Here is an 18074-nt window from a genome sequence, read left to right as displayed (position 1 = left end):
CCAGCATTTGAGCTGTCAGGATGAGACTTGTAGGGATTAAGTCCAGTCACCTCCACACTCCAGGGCCCAGGAGCCCAGGACAGTCCCTCCTGGCCCAGGGACCTTCCTTCCCCAGCCAGCTGTCCTCTGGCTGCCTTCCCCTTCATTCCTGCCCTGCAGGGCTCCTGCAGCCAGACAGGGCCTTTCAGGCTGGCTGAGCACAGGATGGCTTAGGGCTCCGTGGAAATTCTTCCAGTCCCCTCATGGCCTTGCTGGGCCTTGTTACTCTCCCTGGGGGCAGGCCTGCTTCTGGAATCCATCCCTCTCATGTCCCAGGTCCCTGAGGCGGTGGTTATTTCAGGGAGGTGATTTGCCACACTGCCGCCTTAGCTCTCACCTTCTCTCTGTCCTGCGCCTGTGCTCCATGGATGTAGAGTGCATCTCCATGCCTGCAAAGCAGGTGGGAGATGTCAGGCCAGGTCCCTGCTTTTGGTGGGGAAGTACTTGTGCCATGCACAGCATGACGGTAGTACTGGTGCCACAGGGAAGTCCCAGCCCTGGGCAAAGACACAACCGGGCTGTGCTGTCAGAAGAAGTGCTGCCTCTGCCAGCAGGGATGCTCTCTGTGGCAAGCCAGGAGAGGGTGAGCCCAGGGTGCTGAGCCCAGCCATCCCTCTCCCGTCCCGCCAACCCCGGCCCTGACTCCTCCGTGGGCCACGGCCGCGGCCAGAGCCCCGCTGCCGCCGCTCTCGCCTCCCTCTGCGCCCCACAAGGGCCGAGGCGAGACCTGGAAACACGCCATCGCAGGGCAGGAGAGGGGAGGGGAGGGGACGGGAAGGGAGGAGGGAAGGGGAGGTGGCGAAGAGGAGTATCCGGAGCAGAGAGCCGGGGCTGGCGGGGGGCAGCGAGGCGCGGGCGGCAGAGCGGCGGGATGCGGCGGTGCCGGGGCGCAGGGCTGGCGGGGCTGGCCGCGGTGCTCCTGGGTGCGTGGGGCTGGCGGTGGTGGGGGCGGGGGACCGGGCCGGTGCTGAGCTTGGGGTGTTCCCCGCAGGTCCCTGGAGGCTGCCGTCCCCTCTGGCTTCTTCACGGACCTCGGCTCCCGAGCCATCCTCCCGTTCATCTCTCCCTCTGCTACCATTCCACATTCCCTCTGAAAACTCAACGCTCTATTCTTTGTCGAACACGCCCTATTTTCTACTCCCCCCCGTGCCTTTCCATATAATTCATGCAGTCATTCCCTCCCACTTGCTACTTTCTTTCTTTCCTTTATCCCCCTTTTCTCTTCAGTGACTCCCCCCTCTTCCACCTATCATTCATACCTTCCTTTCTCCACCAAGTATTAATGGGCACTTACTGCACATTTGGATATCCTCTGAAAACCCTGCACCTCATCATCTCTGTATGGTCCTGGCTGCTTCTGCAGGATTTCCTCTGGGAAACGGCAGGCAGGACTGGGCAGAAAGCAGGTTTTGAAATTTTTTTTCCCCTCTCTTTTTCTGCTTTCTGGCAGTGGCTGTGGGCAGAGCCCAGGTGCAGCAGGAGCCGTCGGCAGAGACCACCGAGGGCACCGGCATCAACATCACTTGCTCACACACCAACCTTCAGGCTGACAGTTTTCAGTGGTACCGTCGGCTTTCAGACCAGGCACCGCAACACATTGTGACAGGAGTCACTGGAGCTAAACCAGTGCCGGACCCGCCGGGGCGGCTGTGGGTGGCGGCAGACCGCCGGTCCAGCGCCCTGTGGCTCGCCCGGCCCCGGCGCGGGGACGCGGCGGTGTATTACTGCGCCGTGGGAGACACGGGGAGAGGAGCCGGGGCTGCGGCCGGGCACGAACCACGAAGCAGGAAGGGCGGCGGGCGGGGCCGGGCGTGTGTGTCGGGGGCGGGGGGACAGCCCCGGCCGGGCCCGCCAGGGGGCGCTGCCGCTCCGCCCGCCGGGGCCGCCTCGCCCCGCCCGGCCCCGCCCGGCCCCGCGCCCCACGCCCCTTCCCCCGCCCGACCGGCACTGGCACCGGCATCGGGCCCGCCGAGGCCCCGCAGACCCCGCGCCACGCAGCCCTGCCAGGGACGTGCCCCCAACGCGGATCCGGAGACGCCCCCCGGGCAGAAACCTTCTCCCGCCCCTCACCCCATGCTCACCCCCGCACTCCCACCGGGGCGCAGACAGAAATCCCCCGGCACAGTGACGGCAGCGGGGCAGGAATCGCGGCCGGAGCGGTGGCGGTGTCCGGCGGTGCCCGGGCAGGAGCGATTGCAGCCGCCGGCCCCGCTGGCTCCCGGAGAGGAGCAGCGCCTTGCTGCTGTGCAGGGGGAGGCGGACAGCAGAGATCCTCCTGCCCACGGGCAGCCGGACAGCCCTCGCTCCTGCCGCAGGGACCAAGGGGGCATGGCAGCGCCTGGGCATCTCTTTCATCCCACTGACATTGCCAGGCCCTGGTCGAACAGAAAGACCCAGCTGAACCACTGCCAATACAAGGCCTTGCTTTGAAACCTCAACCAGAAATGCTTTCTTGGTAACTCTGTAAATCAGCTCTGAGACACAGTTACAAACTGATTCCTCCGGCTCCACAGTCCACTTCCCGATTGCTCCTGTGGGTGTTGGAGAGGCATCCTTTCGAGCGCGTAGTTCTACCTGACCACCAATGCGAGAACAAGATACTGATTCTCACAGACACCTACAAGTGTATCCCACAGTGGCTAGTGCTCAGGACAGAGAGCTTGTTGCACAGGATTCCCCTTCACCTCCAATTAAGAGCCTTTGGTGTTGAAGTGAAGTCCAGGAGGTAGGAGAGAAGCTTGAGCTGGGCACTTGTTGAATGACACATCTGAGACTCAAGGTCCAAGCTCAGCAGTGAGCCACAAAGAGATTTGCTAAGTTGCCCTACGGGGCTGAAGGTCTGAGGTGAGTGAGAACTGGAAAGAAGCCCCTGATCATGGGGTCCTGGGCCCCTCCAGTCCCCAGTGTGGCCTGTGTGGCTGTAGGAGCTGGCTCAACTGTGAACGTCCGTGTTCACAGGCTTCCAAGGCAGGCAGGAAAAGTTCAGCCCTCTTCCCTGCTTCAGCTGGGGACTGGTGTGGCAGCTGTCGCTGTATTACAAGGGAACTGCTTTGCAGTCACTGGAGAGCAGAGGGCAGTCCACTGTCCTGCTGCCATGGTCTCGACAAACAACAAGATGCTGAAGGCCTTGTGGGAGCAGGGTTGTGAATGGGGGCTGCTATGCTGATAACCTGCTTCCTGCAGTCCCTGCCAAGCGTGTGAGCAAAGGTCCCTGGGTGAGAAGTGGCAGAGGAGCCCTGCTCCAGACATTAAAATCAAGTGGCCCTTTTGCTTGCCTGAGTATTGGGGTTCTGGGGCCCGGGGTGGGACAAGCAGCTGGAGGTTGTGGGTAATGTGGGTAGGCGAAGGGACACAGAAGGACTGCCTGTACAACAGAGAGCTGTGTTGCAGAGTCTTCTTCCTGCCAGAGGGAGGGAGCGTGTCTGTCCCTGTGCAGCTGTTTTCTGCAGCAGATGCTCTTTACAGTTGTGTTTCTCTTCAGGTGCCTCCTCTATGGCCAGAGGTGAAGGGAAAGAGTGTGCAACACCTGGGCCCAGGCACTTCCTTGTGTGCCTGCTCCTTTCTCCATCCGGACACTCCCAGGGACAGGGTGGACATGGGTGGGTGCAGGGGTGCCTTCTCCATCTCCTGCAGGGCTGGGTGCAGGCCTGTGCAGCTGGCTAGGTGGTTGGTGTCAGGAGAAGTTTGTGAGGGATGCCTGTCCCTTTGATGGACGTGTCATACTGAAACCATGAGTCTGTAATCTCTCTGGAGGGCTTTGAATAAAAAAAAATTCACTCAATAGCCAATGTGATTATTAAGCAGGTATCCTTTATTGCAGTGCTGGGAGTCGCACCGGGATATTTCCATGAAAATGCATCTCAACGAGAAACAAATTGCACATGATTTATATTACAAAACAGTTATATATTCATTAGGTTTCTGATAAATTTAATGCATATTAATTATTATTCCAGGAACTCATGAATATATGCTACTGTCCTGATATGCCTGCACAGTTTCTTTCTCGGGTGGTCGTCAGGGGTCGTCCTCCTCAAATCTTCCTCTTTCTCCTCTTCTTCAGTGTACACAGCTGGGTGACCTCTTCTTCATTTCTCCATTTTGCAAGCTCAGCAACCTTGTTATCTGTCCTGCCCAGATGGTCCCAGGCTTGTTGGCATATCGGGCCCCCTTTATCAGGATGCCTCAAACTTTTTGTCTTTTTTCTAGTTCGTACCCAAGGACTGTTCCCTAATTTACGGCTTCTCTTATCTGGTTTCTACATTCCAACTATTTTACTAATTGTTTTCTTTCATACTGGAGCATGAGACAGGTGAACCCTGAGTTTGTGGGGCCTGACGCAAGTGTTGCCAAATTATATATTCTGTTTTAAAATTGTTCTACACTAATTAGTTTCCCTTATTCAGCTTTCCCAAGACAGGTCCATGGTAGAGTTTGGGGGACAGACCCAAAGAGGCCTTCCTGGAGCAGCAGGGAGAGAGTTTTGCTCCACCCTCTGGGCTGTGGTTTGGAGGCCTCTTTGATCTGGCAGAGGCAGCAGAAGATGGGAAGTTGCAAGCATCAGGACCCTCGTGCTGGCAGGTCCTTGGGCACCCCACGAAGGGAGAGCGTGACATGGTCCTCATTTTCCTGGCAGCCCTGGTGGAACTGGCAGACTTTGGTGAGATGTGACTTTCAGGCTGGGGAGAATGAGGCAAGGGTTTGTGCAGCTGGTGGTGGAAGCGGGGAGACGTGAGTCCTGACTCCCCAGGGAAACTGGGAGTGTTTCTGTAGGGAGAGCAGGGGCTGCAGACGGGTACAGCAAATAATCTGGGACATGTCAGGAGGAATGGGCATAAGGGGAGGAACATGACCTCACTTTACATTTGCAGGTACTGAGCATTCCTGCATGTGCCGCTAATACATAGGCAGCCTGAAAGAGGGAAAGCTGCTAGGGAATGGAGCAATGAGGCATCTAGGAGCTTCTCTCCTAGATGTATTGCAGACAATGCTACCAGTCTCTGTAGGGGTGGTCGTAAACCTTGGGGGACAAACAGTGAAGGCTAACTCGATGCAAGAGGAGCTGAAATGCCATACAAGGACAGGGCAAGGTCAGAGGACGTGTTGTGCCACATGGAGGAACTGTTCTAGCAAGATGATATGGTCAGAGGTGGGAGAGGAGCAGCTCACGTCTTCTACTGCTGAAGGAGAGACGAGCAGTTAACATAGCTCAGAGGCAGATATGGAGAGAATCAGTGGACTGAAAGACCAGCATGAAAAGCAGGGAGATGGGGGTGGGGGGGGTGAGAAGTGACAAGAACCTGCAGAAAGAAGTGTGCAGGGACAAACAGCTCAGCGTTTCAGAGGCTTCAGAGAAAAGTGAGATGGGAAGTGGGGACAGTTAGCAAGCTGATGAAGTGACAGATGGACACAGACACAGGCAAGCAAAGCTGAAAGCTCTTTCTGGCTTTACAGGTCATGCCCAAAAGGACTCTGTGCTCCAGTTCCCAGCAGAAATGACCATCCAGGTGGGACACAACGCGACTCTGCACTGCAATTTCTCCACCAGCTATCCCAATCCATACATGTTTTGGTACCAGCAGTGCCAGACTCAGTCCCCTCAGATGCTGCTGCGGGTGGACAAATGGAAACCTCAAGTGGATTCAGGGAGGTTCTCCTCTACACTGTCTGTGGAGACCTCGCAGGTGTTTCTGCATGTGCGGGATGCCGAGCTCCAGGACGGCACTGCCTATTTCTGTGCACTGAGCCCACAGCGGTGCCCACAGTATGCAGCACTGCACAGAAATGTGGGGCATGCTCTGAGGGGCACTTCCCTCCCTGCCACTGCTTGCATATAGCTCTGAGCTCAGCCTGCCCAGCAGTGGCACCTGGAGGCTGTGGTGAGGCTGGGTGTCTGCCTCCCTGGCCTGTGCTGCTGTGTAGCACATGGCAGCGTGACTTTTACAGCTGTGTCTAGATCCAGGGTCTTTGATGATGAAAAGGATCCAAGAAACCTGACCTGGAGCAGACCCATTGCAGGTTACACCACGCACAAGCCAAACCAGGCATGTAAATGCCCTCTCCTTAAAATAGCTGGTACGCTGGAGCGAGTACTCAGGGCAAGCAACCTGTCAGCTTGTCTTCTTGTTCCCTTTCCCTGTGCCTCCACTGATGGCCACAGCTGGAGAAGGAAGCTTGTGTTAGGAGACACAACTGCTCTTATGGTTTTGCCACGTGGCCATAGTAGCCCAAGAAGGGAAGAGCTCTTCCTTGGCCCGCATCTGGATGTCAGCTAAACCCTCAGCAAGTGAAAAGACCCATCAGCCAGACACAGGACAAGATTCTCTGTTCAAGCCCTTCCTGCACTCGTCCACTGCTGGAGAAGGGTCCTGCTCTTTTTCATGTCTCTTCTCCTTCTCAGGGGAATCACCAGTGCTGGAGGGAGCCCCTATGTTCCTGAGTCCATGACAGTTTCTCTGTCCAACAGCTGGTAACCACATCTCTGTGATCTTGTTTCCTCCCACAGGCAACAGGAATGGCTCTGGGGACGTATTCCCAGGCAATCCCACCCCAGCACTGCATGTGGAAGCTCATCTGGAGGGTGCTGACTTTCCAGCTTGATCTCACCCTCTGAGTTGGAATCTGTTGCTCCTGAAGCATCATCCAGGTCACCTGAGAAGCCCCAGGGTACTTAGTTGTTGTCCTACTGCTGTTCCAGGATGGCCTGCCTCTCCCAAGTGATGTGGGTCTGCTCTGCCAGCCCTGGTGGAGGCTTTGCGTGCCCCTATTTATCTCAGGGGACTCTAGGCAGCATTGATGGAGTGTGGACAGCAGCCCTCAGGGGCCTGCACTCCACTGTGTCTCAGGTCCCTTGAACATTTCATGTCCTGCTTGTGGTTGATCTCCAGGGCTGCAGAGGGCTTCAACACACCGCAGACACGATTCTCCCCGCAAACCAACATCATCCCTAAGGAGGATTGAAAAGCAGTGATGGCTGCCTGGGGACAGATCCAGGCTCAGGTAAAATGCTGTCAGCCTGTGTAGGAATGGCCCAACTCGTGAGGGGAAGGCTGGGTCAGTGCAAGGAGCGTTGAAATTCCTTTCTGCCTGTACAGGTGACGTGCCCAAGGACTCTGTGCTCCAATTCCCTCCAGAAAGGACCATCCAGGCAGGACACAACACAACGCTGCACTGCGATTTCTCCACCACCGATCCCAATCCCTACATCTACTGGTACCAGCAGCTCCCAAACCAGTCCCCTCAGGTGCTGCTGTGGTGAGCAAGTACAAAGCTTGCGTGGATTCAGGGAGGTTCTCCTCTGTGCAGTCTGCAGAGGACTCCCAGGTGCTTCTGTGTGTGCAGGATGCAGAGCTCCATGACAGCACTTTCTCTCTGGATTCTGAGCCTACACCCGTGCCCTCAGTGTGCAGTACTGTGCAAAAAGGGGAGGGTGTACCCTGGGGAGCAATTCTTTCCCACCTCTCCTTGCATGGAGGTCTAAGCTCATCCTGCCCAGCACCCACACACTGGTGCTGTGGTGAGGCTGGGTCTCTGCCTCCCCAGCCTGTGCAGCAGGGAGAAAATCTGAGCATATTTCAATGAATCGCAGAATTGCTTATGCTGGGAGGCACCTTTTGAGACCATGCAGCCCCTGTTCAAGCCAGGTCACGTAGAGCAGGGTGCCCAGGACCATGTTCGGTCAGGTTTGTAAACTGGTGCCCACTGCCTCTTCTCCTGTCAGTTGGCACTACTGAGAAGACTCTCCTCTTCATTCCCTCCCATCACATATTTACACACATTGCCAAGATCCCCCACGAGCTTTCTCTTCCCCATGCTGAACACTGCCAGATCTCTCAGACTTTCTTCACCGGAATGACGCTTCAGTCCCTGCACCATTTTCCTGGGCTCACTCTGACATCTTTTTTGTACTTGGGAGCCCAGAACTGGCACTCCAGAGGTGGCCTGACAAGCGCGAAGTAGAGAGGAAGCGTCAGGTCCCTTGTCCTGCTGGCCACGCTCTTCCTACTGCAGCCCAGGATGCTGTTGGCCTTCCTTTCCCCCAGGGTGCATTGCCACGGCAGGCTCAGAAACAACACTGATCTGCTGAAACTGAGCAGGACACAGCAGTGAGTATTCAGGAGCAATACCCCAGCTGCTTGTCCAGCTCTAACTCTTCCCTCAGTGTCCACCAATGACAACTGCTGGAGAAGGGGGCTCTTGGTAGGAGACATGACTGCTCCTGTGGCCTTCCCTCCTAGCCAAAGAAATCCAAGGAAGAAAAACGTCCTCCTAGCTGGGCATCTGGGGATCAGTGAAAGCCTCACCTTGTGAGCAAGACCCATCCGTCAGGCACTGGACAAGATTCCCTGTTCAACTGCCTGAGCTGTCCCCCTGCTTCTCATGTTTCTTCTCCAGCTCTGGGGACTCACCAGTACTTGGCTGGGGGGAGTCCCTGTGTCCCTGAGTCCCTCTGGATTCTCTGCCCAACACAAAAATGCTAGTGGATGCATTTCTGGGATGTGCATTACTGGGATCTAGTTTGTCCCTCTTTGCACACCTGTCTTGTTGCGCTAATTCTGTTTTGGAAAGCAAAGAGCTGGCCCTGGAAGGGGGAAAGCTCTGGGGGAAGCTGACAAAAGCAGCCATGGTGGCAGGCCGGTATAGTCTAGTTCCTGCAGTGATGTCCCCTCAGTAGGCCATGTCAGTGACTGTTGGCAGTGAGGCCTTCCGAGATGGCAAAGGAAGTTTAGGTTTTGTGGAAGAGATGGAATGGGGAGTATATCCAAAGGAGACATGGGTCAGAGGGAAAGAGAAGGAGGCAAAGAGAGTGAGTCACCTAGAGAAAAGTGTCTCTGTGAGGTACTGGAAGGTGGATGAGAAGCCCCATTCCCACCTGGATGAGGTAAGAAAGTGATGATTTGGATCCCACCTGGAGGTGGAATTCAGGTCTGTCCTCATGCTGGGCTGTACAGAAAGACCCACAAGAGAGGATTCCGGGTCTTGTAGGAAACGCAGTATATCTGGGGAGAAAACAATACAGATTTTGGAATATGGCAGTGCAAACTAACTTCTTCCAGAGTGGTATTTCAAGTGACCTGAGTGTGTTACTACACCCACCTTACATCTCGAACCGTTTGCTCATTCGTCCAATTTTTCCCTTTTCCTTCATGTTTGCAACCTCTCAGGCATCCTGAAAAGTGACTGCCATGGATTAGCATTGCTGCAGGTGTTGCAGGGAGACACTTGAAAGGTTGAACTCAAGATGGGGTTTCATCCCAGAGCCTACCTTCAAAAGATCCAGCTTTCTCTGGGAACAGGAGCCTTTCAGCATCTTGAGGAACTCACACACCTGAGGAACTTCAGCAGAGGTCACTGTAAAGGTGTGTGGAAGGTGAAAAGAGGTGGTTCACTAAGTCTGTTAGATGTAGTCCCTTTTCCATTCAAAGGAGCTGGGACCATGACTCCGGAAATAGCTGGGCACTGGTGGTCTGTGGGTGGTGAGCAATTGTGCTCTACATCACTTGTTTTCCCTAGTATTTACCCTCATTATTGTTGTTGTTGTTATTTTCCTCCTTTTCTGGCCTATTAAACTGTCTTTATGTCAACCCATGAGTTTTACCTTTTTTTCCACTTCTCTTCCCCATCCCACTGGGTGGGGGAGTGAGCGAACAGCAAACAGCTGTGTGGTTGTTTTAGCTGCCTGGTGGGTTAAAACACAACAGCCATACATGTCTTATCCTTGCAAATGTGAACAACAGCTCTTTAATGTCCCTGCAAAGCCTGACCTTCCTTCCTGAGATCATACACTTTTGCCATGCCTTGCCTCCCCTCGCCTCACCTTTTCTTTCCTTCACCATGCCAGGGGTTGCCCTTACCTTAATACTAGAGGTAGACACTACCTCCTTCTCCACTGCACTGGGGCTTTGGGGCTCAACAAGCTGCCAGAGAAAATCCTATCTCCCTTTCACCTGCTCTGATGATGTGCAGCTGCTCACTTGCAGCTGCTTGCTCACTGGTGAATGCCAACCGCTTGCTCTCTGTTGGCCTGAGAATATTCTCTGGGGTTACAGTTCCTGCCAACCGCTGTAGCAGGACGTGCTCTGTAAATAGCCCATTATCAAATCTGTGGAGGACTCAAGTTTTGCTCATTACAAGGCTTTTGGTAAAGGAGGGATGGACAATGTGGAAAAAATATATCTGGTGCCTGCAAATTAGTTCAAGCAGCTACAAGTGCTGCTGTTACCCAGGGATGACATGAGGGCTGATACAGTCTACTCTTTGCATGCTGAAACGAGGGACATTCTCCAGAAACCAGGTTTGGTGGCCTATGAGAAACCTAAGGTCTCTACAACTGCTCTTCAAAAATACTTGGCACACGAGAGCAGAGCAATCAGAAAAGGGGGAAAATAACTCCTGTCTTTCCAGAAGAAAAGAAGACAGAGGTAGAAAAGCCCCTGGAGACTCCTGAGGACCCCAGTCTGGTTGTTCAGCCTGTGTGTGGGAGCAGCAATGCTGCACGAAGCACCGGGGCCACTTCAGCCCCAGGGCTCTGGGAATGCCGAAGGAGCTTGGTGCCTGGGCGAAGGCACTCCAACCTGTGCCCTGTGGTTGGGCTGGTGCGTGCCCTGGGCCATTCAGGGACAGCTCATGATTCATGCTGAGTGCAGAACCAAATCCCACTGTGACTGCCAGGTCTCTGCAGAGCTGGGGGTATCTCCTCTCGCACAGCACCTTTCTGGACCAGAGTTGCGTTGTGGCACTTGTGGGGCCGTTGAGGTCCTGGGCCTCAGGAAAGCTGTGCTGGAGGAAGGCAAGGCAACAGAGAGCAGTGTTGCATGTCTGAGCAGCAGTCACTATCCTGGGGCTGCCTTCACCCGAGAGGGTGCTGGGTTCAGAGGGACAGGGGATTCCAGTGCATGGCCTGCTGTTGCCGATATCAACACTAACTTGTGAACACCTCAGCCAAGAGGTTGGCAACAACTGGGCCATGCCAGATGCTGTGCTGAAGGGGGATAGGGCTGCATGGGGAAGCTGTCCCTGCTGCCCATGCCCAGGTGTGATGACAATGGCCCCAAGATCAGATGATGGAGAGATGGGACAGACAGATGACTGTGGGCCATCTGCATGGCTATTTTCCCATTCCCAATTCCAGCCATCCTTTAGCAACGTATTTTTCTGAGTCTCCTTCCCCAGTACAGCTCCTCCCAAAGCAAGAGGAGCACTCTTCCCCATGACCTTGGGGGACCTCCCTGGGACAGCCCATATGCCCACAGTTCTCTCTGGAGGACAGTAGTTGTCAGGATTCCTGTTCACATGACGTGCTCCAGGGCCAAGGGGGTATTTCTGAGAGGAGACACAGCAAGGCAAGGGCTGATGGCCATTGGCTGTGGAGTAACTAGGGTTGTCTTCCTCAGCCTCAAGAGGCAGAACCTGAAAGAAGACTTCCTGCAGTGTGTCCCACCCTCCAATGCTGATATAGGAATGCAGATGCCTCCTCCTAATTGCCGCTCAAAGCAATGTCATTCTCTCTCGGCGGTCAGTATGCAGATGGAAAGACCACCGGAGGGACACAGACAAGGTTGCATCAATTTATTACTGAGTCTAAAGAGGGAAATGAGGTTACTGCAAGTGGAGGTCCCCAGTGCGGGGACGAGCAGGAGCAGCTAAGAATCTGTTTCTCTTTTCCTGTTGACAGAGTTCCCACAGGACCAACCTGTTGACCTGCCTGGCAAAGGGAGACAGGCGAGAAGATCACTCCATGCTGTGAGGTAAGCACAAGACACCAAAGACAAGAGAGGAAAAGTGTGAGGGGAAGAGAGGAAAGGTAGGCATTGGCCGTAGTTTCAGACAGCTCAGGCTGGCCCAGCCTTGCCCTTGCTGTGCAAGCCAGAGATGGTTTAAGCTGCCCTTAAAACATTGCCACAAATTTTGATCCTCTGTCCAGCATCATGTTCTGAGTTCCTGGGGGTCCTTGTCTAGAGGCCATAGCCACCATCTTTAGCAGGGCAGGCATCTACGGCCACAGTAGCGGTTCGTGATACAGGAGAGGTCACAGCACCCAGAGGTGATGGGCACTCCATCACAGCTGAGGATGCTGCCAATGGCAGCAGAGGTGGACGAGCCCACAACGGTGTTCTGTGGGAAGGAGCTGAGGATGGGGCCGGGCAGGGTCACCACCACGGGGGAGGGCTGGATGACGACGGTGGAGTTCTGGCACTGCCTGACACAGGCCTCGTTGCAGCTGTTGGCCAGTGGGGTCGGGCCACATGGCCGGCATGGCAGGCACTGGTTGTAGCAGGACATGTCTCTAAGGGTGGAGGTGCACCTGGAAGAGAGGGCAGGGAGGAAGCAGAGCACAAGGGTGGGTGAGGAGCAGCCTGCTATTTTCCGTGTCACAAAGGAGCCAAGGGCACTCCTGAGTGGGAAGCTGGAAGCTGGACCCACACGGTCTTCATTTCCCTACAAAGAACAGTCTGGTCCAGGGAGTCTCTATCCTAATTCGGAAACCAAAAGTCCTCTCAGCCCTGTCCCAGCGTCTCTCTAAGCATACCTCCTCCCCACTTCTCTTTCCCGTAGCAACATGCTTCAAGCCCCAGCACAGGACAGAGCCAGTATCAGCTGAGAGGTCCATCAAGGAAATCTCTCACTTTGGAAGAGGAGGAGAAGGGGCTCCAGACTCACCTGGTTCTCAAGGAGAAGGAGACAGGAGAAGAGGATGAGAGAGCAGGGGCTTGGGCTGGCTTTTATGCCTGCCCTGCATTGCCGCAGGACCAGAGGCACCCTTTGCAGAGGTAACAATTTTCTGACAAGCTCATCTTGCATGCAAAACATCACAGCTAATGATACGGGCTGTGCTTTCTTTTCCAACACTGCTGCCTTTTCATTTCCAGGTTTGTGCCATGCCCATTCCCTGATGAAGGCTTCTTCTGAGCGCTGGGGTGAAAGGCCCCAGGATTTCTAGGGCAGGAATGCAGCAGTGCAGACAGAAGGCTCAGCCCAAGTGCTGGATGGGTCCAGAGCAGACAAGTGATGTTAGCCTGGGTCACTGTGTTGGGTCTGTTTGCAGTGCTGTTCTCAGGAAGAAGCTCCTGCCGTCCTTAGCTGGACCCCCAAGGGATGGCTTGTATGACCATGTGCCACCTCCATCTCTTTCCTTCCCTCCTCAGCTCTCCCCCATGCTCACTTGTTCTTGCCTCCCCAGGTGTGTGGGTTGTGCTGCTAGGTTTTGACCCCATCCTGACTAACTCTGCCCTCAGGAAAAAAATTCTTGCTGGTTTTGGCTCATCCCCTCTCTGTGCATCTGTGAGTACACAAAAATTGCCATGCGCTTGCCTGGGGCCTTGTCCTTCCCCAGAGTGCTCTAGCCCTGCTGCTGTTGTTCCTAGGTGTCCTTAGCCAAGTCCATGGTTCGTTGTGTTCCTATGTGTGTTCCTGTCTTGTGTGCTTTTGTGAGCGGCTGGGTTTGTGTGGATGGGTGTGGGAGCACAAGTTTGTGCATGATTCCATGCCAGTGTGCAGGAGACTGTGCCTCTGTATGGGTGTGTGTGTGTGTTCATGTGTCTCCTTGTGCGTTCCTCATCAGGAGGGAATGTGCTGCTTATGGCAGGGACACTCTCCACTACTGTGTCCATGAACACCACAGAGAAGCAGGTTCAAAAGATCTGAAGGAGCCGGAGTGCAGCTGAGTGGTGATGACACCAGCCTGCTAGAGATCTGTCCAGGGAAGAGGCCCTGAAATGCAGCCCCTGCCTCCTGACTCCTCTTTTTCCTGCCCCTCCAAAGCTCATGCTCCACCGCTGCCGATTTTAGGTCGCAACAAGGATGGTTTCACTCCAGCTTGGATCCCTAGTTTAATTGCATGTACACAATATTGTGAGTGCCTCAGCGTGGCTGGCAGTCCCCACTCCCTGCCTCTCCAGACACCACCACAGCTGCTCTCCCCAGCGACAGAGAGTTCAAAAGGATGAGGTTTGCTTTATGGGCATGGAGAATGGCTGAGGAATCCTGCTGACCATGTGCTGGCCATCCCTGAGTGCCCCCTCTCATGTCCCAGCCAATGTCAAACGTACAACTCATTGACCTGGTGCTGTGTCAGGCAGGGACTGAGACCTTGTCCCAAACAGGTCCTGAATGCAGGGAACACAAAGCCTGGCATTGCTGTGCTCTGAGGAGAGCGCCAGACTCTCTCTCTTTCACAGGAAAGCCAAAGAGCTGATGACTGCTTTGGACTTCAGCCTACAAAGACTTTCATGCCCCCCATTGGACTCTCCATCTGGGTGCCCAGCAACTGCTCCTGGGAGGGAAGGGACATTGGATCTGAGCTACATGCCCCAAAGCCTGATGCTGTCCCACAGGCATGTCCAGAACAGACCCTCTTTCCAACACGGGCTGTCCACAGTGTGTAAAGTTCCTGAGACCATCTCCTGTCCTGAATGTCTGCCTCCCTGGCTCAGGTCCAACTTGGAGGCAGTGCTGTTGAGGGCTTCCCTCCTTCCATGTAATGGCCTTTGGTGAGATGAGGGCCAGGGAGCTCTTCTGGAAGAGCTCAGCCAGGGCTGATTCCCCTCTCTGTGGAGCTGCTTTTGAGCTGAGGCTGCAGTGTAGCCAAGGGCCTACCTCAATGTTTTCTCAGGAGGTGACAGACACTGTGGAGAACAGAAGGGAGAGCAGGGTATGTGTACCTGGAGTTTAGAAGGATGTTTGACACCCTCTCCTTTACTTCCTTTCTGACCAAAAGGGAGATGCAAGGGTTCATTAAGAGGACGATAAGGTGCATGGAAAACTGGCTGGACAGCCACGCTCCAAAAGTACTGACCGTGAAGAAATGGACTGACTGGAAGCTCACAGAGGCCAAAAAGAGCAAGGGCAAGGTTTTGCTCCTGAGGGAGGAACCAGCCCATGTGGTCATGCAGGCTGGGGGCTGGCTGCCTTGGCAGCAGATGCACAGAAAAGGATGTGTGGTTTTAGGAGACACCCAGCTGAACAGGAGACAGCAGTGTGCCCTTGCAGCAAATGGGACCAACTGCATCCTGAGCTGTGTTAGTCAAAGTGAGGCCAGCAAGTGCAGGAAAGTGACCCTGTCCCTCTGGCCCTTGTGAGACCACCTCTGCAGTACTGCATCCAGGTTGGGGCTCCCTGGTCCAGGAAGGATATTGACAGAGTGAAGCGAGTCCAACAAAGGCCACCAAGTTGATTAGGGGGGCTGGCAAACATGATGTGTGAGGAGAGGCTGAAAGAACTGGGCCTGCCCACCTTGGAGAAGAGCTGTCTCAGGGGACACCTTCTTGCTTCTACAACTACTGAATCGGAGGGGACAGAGAAAATGGACCAAGACACTGGAAGTGCTCAGCATTAGGAGTGGAGGCAATGGACATCAGCTGGGATACGGAGAAATCAGATTAAGCAGTAGCCTAAAAGAAAGAACAACAACTGGAAGGTGTTTCCCAGGGAGGTTTTGCAACCTCCATCCTGGGAAGTCTTCAAGGCTGGACTGCATATGACCTTGAGCAACCTGATCTAATGGGATCTGTTCTGAGCGTGGGATTGATCTAGATGACCTCTGGAGGCCCCTTCTCACCTACCTTCTGACTGTGTACCTTTCACGGTGCCCTACCTGACCCCTGCATGCCCATGTCACACTTGTGCTCACATCCCCTTTACCACGACACAACTTTTAGGCATTGTGCTGGGAGTGCAGAGAGGCAGCTGAAGGGAGGCTCTGGGCCTCCTCCCTGCCATCCGCAGGGCATCAGTGGCTGCTGTTTCCAGCCCCTGAGCTCAGAGACAGCTCTGGGAAGCTGGTCCACCTCCTGGTCAGGGTCCTTCAGCTGTTCCAGGCTGCAGCTGGTGCTGTGCAGCCTTCTTCTTGTTGAGGGGTCGTTGCTGGAGGATGGGGAGAGTCGGACTGGCAGGAGCCAAACTTCTGCCGGTGCAGAGCCACGGAGCACTCTCAGCCCGGGCAAGACCCCGAGCGTCACTGTGGCAGGGCTCAGCCCCGGGGCGGAGCTGGTGGAGGCGGAGAGGAGAGGAGAGGAGAGGAGAGGAGAGGAGAGGAGAGGAGAGGAGAGGAGAGGAGGGGAGGGGAGGGGAGGGGAGGGAGGGGGGGGGAGGGGAGGGGAGGGGAGGGGAGGGGAGGGGAGGGCAGGCGTCACCGCGGGCGGAGCAGAGAGCCGGGGCTGGCGGGGGGCAGCGAGGCGCGGGCGGCAGAGCGGCGGGATGCGGCGGTGCCGGGGCGCAGGGCTGGCGGGGCTGGCCGCGGTGCTCCTGGGTGCGTGGGGCTGGCGGTGGTGGCGGGGCGCTGGACCTGGGGCTGCTTGGGACCGGCTCTGGCAAGAGGCTCGCCTCTGGCCCTCCTGCTTCTCTCCTTCTCCCTTCCTCTTCCCGTCTTCTCCTTCCTTTCTCCCCTCAATGACTCCTCCCTTCCAACTCTCATTCCTACATTCATCTCTCCACCAATTCTTAATGGGCACTGCCATTACTGTACATGTCGACAGCCTCTGGAAACCCTGCACCTCATCATCTCTGTATGGTCCTGGCTGCTTCTGCAGGATTTGTTCTGAAAAACAGCAGGTAGGGCTGGGTAGAAACTAGTTTTTGATTTCCCCTTCCCTCCCTCTTTTTCTCCTTTCTGGCAGTGGCTGTGGGCAGAGCCCAGGTGCAGCAGGAGCCGTCGGCAGAGACCACCGAGGGCACCGGCATCAACATCACTTGCTCACACCCCAACATACAGACCGACGATTACATCCACTGGTACCGTCAGCTCCCGGGCCGAGGCCCCGCATTCCTCACGTTCGGTCATAAAGGGACCAAAGAGGTGCCGGACCCGCCGGGGCGGCTGTGGGTGGCGGCAGACCGCCGGTCCAGCGCCCTGTGGCTCGCCCGGCCCCGGCGCGGGGACGCGGCGGTGTATTACTGCGCCCTGAGAGACACGGGGAGAGGAGCCGGGGCTGCGGCCGGGCACGAACCACGAAGCAGGAACGGCGGCGGGCGGGGCGACAGCCCCGGCCGGGCCCGCCAGGGGGCGCTGCCGCTCCGCCCGCCGGGGCCGCCTCGCTCCGCCCGGCCCCGCCCGGCCACGGGCCCCGCGCCCCTTCCCCCGCCCGACCGGCACCGGCACCGGCAGCACCACCTCCTCCTTGCAGTCGGTGCCTGCGCTCGGCACCTCTTCTCCTTGATGGCTGCTGCGGAGCTGTGCTCCTGGAGGCAGCAAACAGCCACGCTTGCTCAGCGCTACACATGCAGACGGACACGGTCCCTGCAAGGCAGGGAGGGCAGTAGGGTGTGTCCCACGAGGCTCTCTTGCTTCCCCAGAAAGGGCTCAGAGCGTTCTGGGTAACGTGACATCCTCTGGCCTGTCTGTAAAGGCCTGCTGCCAGCGTTGTCTCAGAAATGCATCTCAGAGGGCACAGATTCCCATCCTGCCCGTGTCAGGCTGGTTCTTCTCTTGCCTCTGTCCTCCCCTTGCCAAGGCTGCTCAGCTGGTTTTGCCTTTTTTGAAGGCAAAGTGACAGCTGTACGTTCTTCACGTGAGGGCATGGCACAGGGATTTCATGGTGCCATGAGTAAACTGAATTTAAATGCTCCAGAGAGATGCTCGTTGGCCAGCGGACATCGGGCCACAGGGTCGGCATGGCAGTCACTGGTCATAGCAGGACATGTTTCAAGTCCAGAAGTGCTCCTAGGAGACAGAGCAGAGGGGAAGCAGAGCACAGGTACATGTGAGGAGCAGCCTGCCATGAGTTGGTCACCCTGCCATGAGCCTTTCAAAGGCACCTGCTGAGCCATGAGATAGATACTGTGCAGTGAGGCAAAAGAGTTACCAGTGTTGCCAGGCCCAAGGAGGCTGCTGTGTATCTCTTAAAAGAATATCTCCTTCAGCCAAATCCCAAACACTCTCTGAATGAGACTTTCACCCCTCTACCCCCTCTCATGGCAAGCAGCACCATGACTCAGCATAGGATGGAGGAGTACACATCTGCATGAGCAGAAAAAGGACATGGGGAAAGGGCTTCAGACTCACCTGGTTCCCAAGGAGAAGGAGGCAAGAGAAGTGGGAG

General features: G+C 55.8%; 1 protein-coding gene and 1 pseudogene across 1 annotated transcript in view; one reads left to right on the top strand and one right to left on the bottom strand.

Moving 5' to 3' along the window:
* LOC129195352 (M1-specific T cell receptor alpha chain-like) overlaps positions 1-18074 on the top strand; it is a 431139-nt gene that overhangs the window by 7190 nt on the left and 405875 nt on the right. The window contains exon 3 of the mRNA XM_054801303.1: positions 13540-13556. Coding sequence (XP_054657278.1) covers positions 13540-13556 — 17 coding nt within the window. The remainder of the gene's footprint in view (positions 1-13539; positions 13557-18074) is intronic.
* On the bottom strand, positions 12016-12833 carry LOC129195354 (feather keratin Cos2-3-like; annotated as a pseudogene).

The sequence above is a fragment of the Grus americana genome, chromosome 22 (genome assembly GCF_028858705.1).
Source record: "Grus americana isolate bGruAme1 chromosome 22, bGruAme1.mat, whole genome shotgun sequence".
Classification (NCBI taxonomy): Eukaryota; Metazoa; Chordata; class Aves; order Gruiformes; family Gruidae; genus Grus; species Grus americana.
Note: the sequence above shows the minus strand (reverse complement) of the source record. Positions and strands in the feature narration are given on the sequence as shown.